We start from the raw sequence: 10,265 nt of genomic DNA on the forward strand, positions 1-10,265 counted from the left end.
CCTTGTAATGGTCTCAAGTTAAAAGAACACAAGTTGCTATTTACATAAGCGCGAATTACTAGCATACGAATTTCCGCTAAAATAAAAAGAAAAAAATGTTTATTTTTACAAGCTGGAGTGGCGTGTAGCTTAATGGCCAATGGTTTAAGTACACTGCAAGAAGTACAAGGCGAAATGGTTAACTGTTAAACAAGTCCATGACAACTGCATCCAGTAAATTAAACTATCCTAAGCTAGGAGACAGAGCCCACACCTCCTATTTTACTCCTAATAATACACCATTTCCTGCTCTGACTTCACATAGAGGGTTGTGGAGAACAGCTCCAGGACATAACAATTGTTAGATTTAAAAATGGCATCCAGAAGTTGACCCCATCATTTGTCCCAAGAAATGGCAGCAAATGAGGTTGAATTTGTGTGTATATAACTAGGGGATTGAGGCAGATGCCAACCTAAGGTAGTACACTATCTAGGAGAGATGGAGACAGAGATAGAACGGGAGAAGATGGAGAGGGGCAAGTCTGACCTGAGGGTGGCCATGGAGGAGCTCTGCTTGCTCAGCCCAGGAGATGGAGAAGAACAGGAGCAGCAGCAGCAAATTAGGTCATCCACCATGGATCTCCTCTGTGTCTCCAAGCAGCTCCTGCATGTCCTTGGTTGGTTACTTACTCAATACTATTTCAGATGCAAATTATATCATGCTATTTATTTTACTCTTTTGTTCAGTAAGAATGGAAGTTCATGAAGATTGAACTGTTCTGTTGTTCTAGAGAGAAAAAACACCCTTTTTAAGCACTTGTCGATGTTTTTTCCTTTGCGTTGGGACGAATCGTGGAATATTCTCTCTCATGAAGCATGGGAATGAAAATGCCCACCATCTAGACTGATATGAAACTGAAACTGGAAATTGTAGAAATGAACTTACATTTCTTCAGGGCTACTCTGTTTCAAACCCTCGCTTATCATATCTGTAAATTTAATGTTGAAATAATAAACGCTTTGTTTTTTCAAAGATGAGATTGGGCCAACGTTACTAGTCCTCAGGCAAGACATCCAGCAAAATGTTCAGGTAATTGCTCTTTGTATGAAATCATCTTATTCCCATGTTGCCCTGCATTCTGCATTGCATTTGTTCACATCACTAAGCAACTGAGCATGCCAAATCCTTGTTTTAGTTACGATTATTACAATTATCTATCTTTTGCAGAGACTACAAGATCTCCATGCAAGAGACTCTTCGAAATATTCAACTTTGACGGCAATTCTGATAGAGGAAGTGGAGGAAGGGACCTCAAAGAAGACCAACAGTTGCACCAGGGCTATTATCTGGCTGGCTAGGTAACTTAATTGTACATGGACTTTCTGCTCATATAGCATATGTTCTTCTATACCATATATGTCAATTTTGTTTCAAAACCCTAGTTCTTAAGTGTCGCAAAACGCGTTGGGTTTAGGTCAATGAATTTCTCAGTACATTTGCTGGAGAGATTAATGAAGAACCCAGAGTCAAGCCTGAAAGAGATGGTGGAAGAAGCATACAAGAGCACCCTGAAGCCATTCCACGGATGGATCTCATCAGCTGCTTACAGGGTATGATCAGTTGACATACTGCTTTCATGATCATGGCTTCTACATAATTGCGTATTATTTTACATGACTATACAAGCTACTAGCAATAATTTGAAGATTGTTCACGCGGCAAATCTAGCTCATCAAGTTGCAGTCATCGGTTGGTTTGAGTTGTTTCCAGTGACCTAATCTGTTGAGCATAGTTGCAAATTGTCAGGTAGCATTGGGTCTCATTCCAGAAAGAGAGATCTTTATTCAGCTGCTGATGGGGAACTGCCAGGATCATGAGGATTTTGGAGGAGATGTCATGATCTTGGTCTCCATTGTACAGCCTCTGCTAGAAGAGATCAATGCCATTTTGGTCAGTGTTCCCCATCCACATGCACATTTCTTAATTAATCAGTCATTGCATTGCATGGAAGATATGTGTTTTCTGATGCCGTTCAGGGTTAATCTACAGGTCAAACACCAGCTGGACAGGCTCAAATCCACCTGAAAAACAAGGATGGCCAATCACCTGATGATTGTACATATCTACTACTGTACTGCACAAGCTAATTAACCTACGTTGCGTTGTAAAATGAAGATTAAGGACTTCTTTGTTGGTGGGTTCTTTTAAGCAACTGCTGGTAGTTGGTTCCAGACTCCCTTTTTGTTAAGCTGTCACAGATGTCTTTGCTGTATGTCTTTGTGCCCTTGTAGTTTTAGTGGGTTGGATGTATCGAGAACTTATTTACCTGAAACAAAATGCATCTCCTGTTTCTCTTTCTTCTAATTTCCTTTCCTGTGACTCGCAGTATTTCTTTAATCTCTACCTTTTGATTTCCATCAACCAAATGACGTGAACAATAGAAAACATTAAAAATTCAAGCTTGTGCTCGCTAGCTCCTCTAGAGAAGTTCAGCGATCTTTAAGCAATTAACTGAAGTTTCATCCCAGTTTGATTTATCATAGTCATACACTTACTCTCTCACATAGTATCATTTTTTTATTGTTGAGAATACCATATGAAAAGTATTATAGTACTACATGCTCTACTCTATGATCCGTGAACTTTTGTAGAAGAGAATGGAAAAGGTGACAACACCATTCATGCCTTCACAACAGCAACCACCAAGAATCTTCTTCTCTTCTCTAACAGTTCTGATGTATTTTGTTGTTTTCTTCTAGCTCACCGCAAGATATACAAAAACTAAAGAAACCATGATTTGCACGTACCTGATATCTTGAGATGAAGACGACATTGACGTTCATCGATCTCGGCTCAGCTGCTTGCGATTTCACAGCTATATGACCAAGATGTTTGGCCAGTTTTGTTTCTTAGCTGTTTGCTTCATCGTTTCACACCAGAGTTATTTTTACTTATCCAACTTTTTTTTTATTTGTATAAAACTGAAATTAATACAAACATATGCTGTACATCTTAAGCTCTACATGATCCATTGTGCAACTTGATAACATATGACGCATCCAGCCAGTGGCGGAGCCAGGATTGAAGCGAAACCCGGGCCTAATTTTTTCGGCAACAAAGGAAAACTTTGGCACTTATAACTACCCAAGAACACATCATGACATTTAAAAAAAGATAATATGCAATACCAAACAAAATAAATTCAGTTGTTCAATAATTCTAAAATTTAATCTTGGTGCTTAACAATCCAATAGAAGAGATAAAACATGATAAAACCAGAAATAATACAGGGATATAAGAGTACCAAATCAGTTGTTTATTTCATTCCTGCCTCCCATAACATGATCTGCGGCAGAAGAAGAAGCAACACCTTCAAGACATCAAACATGTAATTTCATAAGAAAAGGCATAAACATAGTGAAATAATAATGAATAATTAAAATCTAAAAACTTACCTCTATGAGGAGGTAGAAGCCCTCTGAGATCCCTATAGGCTTGAGAAATATCTTATCTTCTATTTTCTGAAGTATGAAATGAATTGACATAAAAAAGCTTCAGTTTCAAATCGATAATACATATACAATTAGGCAGGAACGATGACTGAATAGTTGGCTCAAGGTTCAGTTAAACTTTCTTCATATCATACACAGACATGGGCTATACATCAATTAAATTGTAGTCCGGAGTCGGGGAGTGGCCGGAGTAGAGTGGCGGCGCGGAGACGGGGAATCCGGATTCAGGCAATGGCCGGACTAGAGCGGCGGCGTCGCCTGGCTAGAGCAACAGTGCCAGACAGGCAATCCACAGTCTTGAGCAGCGGGGAGCAGCCGAGCAGGGGATTGAGGAAGAGCGACAGCCCCGGGCTATGTCACGGAGACAAGCGGGAAGGAGCGAGGCAGTCCCTGGGACTGGACGGGGCGTGGGGGAAGTCGCCGGCGGCGGTTTTGCGCCCAGTCGTCGCCCCCAGCTCACCCCAGGCGCTGAAATTGGCCCACTTTGCAGCCCAATTTCGACGAATAAAGGGCCCATATGGACGAGAATAGGCCCATATTCGGCGTGGTTTCGCCATGTCTCGGCGTTCAATTGTCAACACAATTATTTCTTATCACATATTTCATCAAAAAAAATCAAATACTTTAACAAAATAGTACAACAACAAATAGTTCAATACAAATTATATAGTTCAACAAATAAAAACTCGTATTTCATCACACGGCGTCCCCCTTGAGCCTCCATAGGTGTTCAATCAGATCTTTCTGCAGTTGATGATGAACCTGTGGGTCTCGGATCTCCTGACGCATACTGAGATAGGCAGTCCAAGTTGCCGGTAGCTGGTGATCAACTTCGGCTAGAGGACCCTGCCTGTAGTATGGTTCAGTGTCAAACACTGGGTCTTCTTGCTCGCTCTCGATGATCATGTTGTGCAAGATGACACAGCAAGTCATAATCTCCCACATTTGATCTTTGGACCAGGTCTGAGCGGGGTACCGAATAACAGCAAATCGAGATTGGAGCACACCAAATGCCCGCTCGACATCCTTCCTGCAAGCTTCCTGAAGCTTCGCAAACCAGGCGTTCTTGCCTCCTGCCACAGGGTTTGAGATCGTCTTCACAAATGTCGACCATCTCGGATAGATGCCATCAGCTAGATAGTACCCCTTGTTGTATTGGTGCTCATTGATCTCAAAGTTCACCGGAGGAGAATGGCCCTCAATGAGCTTGGCAAAAACAGGAGAGCACTGCAGCACGTTGATGTCATTGTGAGTTCCTGGCATACCAAAGAAGGAGTGCCAAATCCAGAGGTCCTGTGTGGCTACCGCCTCAAGCACCACACTGCAACCGCCTTTGGCGCCTTTGTACATCCCCTGCCAACCAAATGGGCAATTCTTCCATTTCCAATGCATGCAGTCTATGCTTCCAAGCATCCCAGGAAATCCTCTTGCTGCATTCTGGGCTAGGATCCGAGCAGTGTCTTCCGCATTGGGTGTTCTCAAGTATTGTAGCCCAAACACTGCCACCAATGCCCGACAGAACTTGTAGAAACACTCTATGCTGGTGGACTCGGCCATGCTCCCATAGTCGTCGAGTGAATCACTGGGAGCTCCATATGCAAGCATTCTCATCGCTGTCGTGCACTTCTGGATGGAGGTGAATCCAAGAGCGCCAGTGCAATCCATCTTGCACTTGAAGTAGTTGTCGAACTCCTGGATGGAATTCACAATCCTGAGGAAGAGCTTTCGGCTCATCCGATAACGGCGCCGAAATTTTCTCTCGCCATGAAGTGGAGCATCGGCGAAGTAGTCGGAGTAGAGCATGCAGTAGCCTTGGAGACGATGCCGGTTCTTTGCTTTCACCCGCCCCGGCGCCGAGCCACCTCGCCGCGGCTTTTCATTGCTCGCCAGCAGCTGGGCGAGGGCGGCGAGCACCATGAGATGCTCTTCTTCCTGGACGTCGGCCGCGGCTTCCTCCTCCAGCAACGCGGCGAGCTCTTCCTCGTCATCCGAGTCCATCGCCGAGATAGGCAAAACGCCGAACACCTTGCGCTCGGTGGGCGTGTACCCGCCGTTAAAACGCGCCTCCGCGGCCGGAAACGGCGGCCGGAAATGCCCAGCTGCTGTGGGAGGGGCTGCCGCGGCGAAGCGCTGCTATTTTCCGGCGGGGAATGGCTATCTAGCGGAGTAGGGCGGCGGCCGTCGCTGGGATATAGCTAGTGGTGGCCGAGGGCACGGGGGGTGTGAGGCGAGTCGGGGGAAGAAAACCTTGACTTTTCCCCTGCCGGTGTGGGCCAGGCATGCTTTTCCCTAGCGCCGGAGCCCCCAACTGCTCCCCAGCGCGCCGGGTTCGGCCTGTGACCGCCGGGCGGAAAAAAGGTCCGAACCGGCGATTTTCGGCGTCCTGGGGGCGCGACTGGGCCGTTTTTTCGGCGCCGGCGCCGAAAAAGTGGCCTGGGGGGCCTGTTGGGGCGCGGCTGGAGATGCCCTGAGGGGAGGCGGCTGTCGCGGTCGCTCCGCTCCTGACTCGTGTGCGTGCGTGAGAACTGCGGTGCCTAGTTTTTTTAGGCAATCCCACGACGGTGCCTTTTTTTGAGGAAACCCCACGACGGTGCCTAGGTCGTGGCTGAGCTGGGCGTCTGTGCCTTCGCTATGTCGTGGGCTAGGCCCCGGGCCCATATGAAAAACATATAGCATGGGATAGCTAGTAAAAAGAAAGAGGAAAGTATTTCCCCCCCCCCCCCCCCGAAATCCTCTCTGATGGATCAATTTCCCCCTCAACTCTAATACCGGATCAATCAGCCCCTCAAATCTCTAAAACCGGATTAATTCCCCCCTAAAGTGCTTTTGGACTTGATTTTGAGTGGTTTTGACCCAGACCGTGCACTTCTCTCGGCTATGACCGTGCACTTTGCATCTTCAGTACGCCCAGCTCGCCTCCGTGGCCGGCATGCTCGCCGCTTGCCGTCTTCATGGTCTCAGACCAGGCTGCCGCAGAAGTACTCCCACTCCATGCCTACACGGACGCCGATGCTTCCCGAGAAGCCATCTGATGCCATGCTCCTGCTCAAGTCCGACTGCCTAGTGCGGGAACCGCTCTGTGTGCCTCGCACTGCCTTGACCGGCGTCCCGCTTGGCCACCGTAGGAGACGAACTGCATCAGCACCGTCGACGTGCTCATCCGGCCGCACGTGATCACGCTCTGCTGCACCAGGCCCGCATTCTCTTCCTCCTGGCGAGCGGGGACGGTGTTCGAGGCGGCAGCCACGCAGGCGTCGTTCTGGATGAGCGTCTCCAGCGTGTCGGGGCTGCTGACGATGGAAACAACATGATCTCGTCGTCTTCGAGCTCCGTCGTAGGCTCTTGTGGCGGAGACGGCTCTGGGCCCTGGTGCCGACGGCGTCTCTCGCCGGTCTGTGTGGCTGCGTTCGCCCCGGCACCACTGTGCGACCGCCACATGGTACTCACCGATGTCGAAGGAGCTCCAGTTCATCCTCTTCTCGTTCCCGGCCTAGCAGCTAGAGGTGGAGGAGGACACGGATGAGTCAGTGGAGGCGTCGCGCGGGGAGGAGGCGGAGCCCTGGAGCGCGTACTCGACGATGCTGACTGGCACCACCTGAAGCGAGACGAAACAAAGGAGAGCAGAGCGGGTACGCGGTCTGGGTCAAAACCACTCAAAATCAAGTCCAAAACCACTTTAGGGGGGAATTGATCCGGTTTTAGAGATTTGAGGGGCTGATTGATCCGGTATTAGAGTTGAGGGGGGAATTGATCCATCGGAGAGGATTTCAGGGGGAAAATGATACTTTCCTCAAAAGAAAAGCCATGCCTCGGGCCTGGTCCCTGGGGGCCTGGGGTGTAGATCCGCCCCTGCATCCAGCCATATTAACTTGTTCATCATTCAACTAGAACACAAAACTCAGCCACTCATGCGTGCATCACCTATCCTATTACTACATGCTTCCTAAATTGGGCAAATCAGCCCCATGCGACCATCTTGAACCAGCCATAGAACCCCGTAGCTCTACTCAATTTATTGAGCACCAGGTTCGGATTCAATGGGTAGCCAGAATTTGCTCTTTCTTTAGCTTCGGGGCATCATGTATGGCTTGGCTAGCCTCATACCCCGACTCGTATCCCACATTCTGTGGTGTTTGATTAATAAAGTTGGCTTTACCCCTAAAAATGGCTAGCAAACAATTGAGGAATTTTATTTGCTAAAAACCATATAGTTGTGATAATGCCTATAAAACTTTGTGTCAAACATATTATTATTTATTTATTTATTGTGAGAAAACTTTCAGTCTATTCATCTTTAATCATGGCAGTATGACGAACATCGGAAATAGTAAAAATTGCATCAATATTTGTAGACCACCTAGCGACGACAACAAGCACTAAAGCGAGTCGAAGGCACGTCGCCGTCATCGCCCCTCCCTCGCCGGAGCCGGTCAAAACTTGTTGTAGTAGACAGTCGGGAAGTCGTCGTGCTAAGACCCTATAGGACCAGCACACCAGAACAAATAGCCTCCGTCGTTGAAGAGTGTGATGTAGGAGTTGGTAATCCTATGACACCAAATGATTTTAGGCCAATCTCTCTCCTTAACTGCAATGTCAAAATTATTACCAAGCTTCTTGCCAATAGACTCCAAAAGATCATTCTCAAGTTGGTGCATATTAACCAATATGGTTTCTTGAAGGAAAAATCTATTCAGGACTGAGCATGGGCATTTGAATATTTGCACCAATGCCAACAATCAAGGCAAGAATTATCATCCTGAAATTGGATTTTGAAAAAGCCTTTGAATTAATTGATCATGAGTTTATTTGAACATCATGAGAGCTAGAGGTTTTGGTTAGAAGTGGATTAGTTGGATCCAAAATATCTTTGACTTAGGTACTTCTGTTGCTCTCCTTAATGGAATCCCAGGGAAAATTATACACTACAAAAGAGGGGTCAGACAAGGAGATTCTCCATCTCTGTTATTATTTGTCTTTGCTGTTGACTTCCGACAATCAATTGCCAATGAAGCCATGAGAAATAACATTATCTCTGCCCCTTTGCATATCAACTCATCCCCAGATTTTCCTGTAATACAATATGCTGATGACACAATATTGGTGATGCCAGCTGATGTAACCCAAGTATGTCAAGTCAGAAACCTGTCGCTACACTTTGCTGCTCGAACAAGCCTTAAGGTGAATTATAACAAATCTATGATCATTCCAATCAATGTGGGTACTGATACGTCCATTTTGCATCATGCTTTTATATCGATATTTATTGCATTATGGGTTGTTATTACACGTTATGTCACAATACTTATGCCTATTCTCTCTTATTTTACAAGGTTTACATAAGGAGGGAGAATGCCGGCAGTTGGAATTGTGGGCTGGAAAAGGAGCAAATACTAGAGACCTATTCTGCACAACTCCAAAAGTCCTGAAACTCCACGAAAGTCATTTTTGGAAATAATAAAAAATATCAGCGGAAGAAGTTCACCAGAGGGGGCCCACCTGTCCACGAGGGTGGGGGGCGTGCCCTACCCCCCTGGGCGCGCCCCCTACCTCGTGGGCCCCCTGTTGGCTCTCTGATGCCCATCTTCTACTATATGAGGTCTTTCGATGAGGAAAAAAATCATAAGCAACCTTTCGGGACGAGACTCCGCCGCCACGAGGCGGAACCTTGGCGGAACCAATCTAGGGCTCCAGCAGAGCTGTTCTGCTGGGGACACTTCCCTCCGAGAGGGGGAAATCATCACCATCGTCATCACCAACGCTCCTCTCATCGGGAGAGGGCAATCTCCATCAACATCTTCATTAGCACCATATCATCTCAAAACCCTACTTCATCTCTTGTATCCAATTCTTGTCTCCAAGTCCGGGATTGGTACTAGTAGGTTGCTAGTAGTGTTGATTACTCCTTGTAGTTGATGCTAGTTGGTTTATTTGGTGGAAGATCATATGTTCAGATCCTTCATGCATATTATTACCCCTCTGATTATGAACATGAATATGCTTTGTGAGTAGTTACGTTTGTTCCTGAGGACATGGGAGAAGTCTTGCTATTAGTAGCACTACAAAAAAAGTACACTTCCGTGATGATACGTGTTTGTCACAGTAGGTCATGTTTTTTTGTCATGCATGTACATCCATGACAAATTTATGACAGAATCAAGATAGTTATACATGTGTTGTCGTAGAAGTGTTCCATGACATTACCAAAATTATCATCACGAAAGTGTCCACTTCCATGACGATAAATTGCGCGTCATAGAAGTGCTTTCGTCAAGGGTGACCGACACGTGGCATCCACCGTAATGGAACGCCGTTAAGCTATCGGGTCGGGTTTTGGATCCGATAACCCGTTAACAACCCCGACCACTGGGAAATTTCCACGTGTAAAATTCTTATTGGCCGGACGAAACACGTGTCAGCTCGTCAGCGGGTCAGATAGGCGCCTATGATATGTCGACACGTGGCACGGCCCAATAGTGGCACATTTAGCTTACAAAGCCGGCCCGTTTAACTTGGTCAAAAGTTAACGGGATGGCCCATGAAAAGCCTATTAACGGTCTCTTCGTAAATAGCCCATTTTACAGCCCGTTAACTCATGACCCGTTAGGCGGAAATCGGCCCAACAACGTCATGTGGGCCGTCGAATATAACACCAGCCCATTTCACTTTCGGCCCATGTATGGCCCACGACATCTTTCGGCCCATATGAGGCCTTCGTATCTTTCGGCCCTTTACAGGCCCACGGTGACTCTAGCCCATAATGAATAGTAATTGTA

The 10,265-nt window shown here is 46.6% G+C and overlaps 1 protein-coding gene and 1 pseudogene across 2 annotated transcripts; one reads left to right on the forward strand and one right to left on the reverse strand.

Moving 5' to 3' along the window:
* Positions 1-357: 357 nt before the first annotated feature.
* LOC125528637 (glycolipid transfer protein 3) lies at positions 358-2,337 on the forward strand. 2 transcript variants are annotated; one of them, XM_048693079.2, is made up of 6 exons: positions 369-656; positions 1,014-1,069; positions 1,208-1,338; positions 1,455-1,590; positions 1,787-1,930; positions 2,030-2,337. In XM_048693079.2, exons 1-6 carry the CDS (start codon positions 479-481, stop codon positions 2,063-2,065), a joined length of 681 nt encoding a protein of 226 aa, XP_048549036.1. In that variant the 5' UTR covers positions 369-478; the 3' UTR covers positions 2,066-2,337. The 2 variants fall into 2 exon arrangements, with proteins under 2 accessions (XP_087393466.1, XP_048549036.1); XM_087537340.1 differs by having other exon boundaries at positions 358-656; positions 1,787-2,337.
* Positions 2,338-6,367: 4,030 nt separating this feature from the next.
* Positions 6,368-6,964, reverse strand: LOC147960055 (uncharacterized; annotated as a pseudogene).
* Positions 6,965-10,265: the final 3,301 nt, after the last annotated feature.

Source organism: Triticum urartu, chromosome 7A (genome assembly GCF_056163025.1).
Source record: "Triticum urartu cultivar PI428250 chromosome 7A, HENAU_Tu73, whole genome shotgun sequence".
Classification (NCBI taxonomy): domain Eukaryota; kingdom Viridiplantae; phylum Streptophyta; class Magnoliopsida; order Poales; family Poaceae; genus Triticum; species Triticum urartu.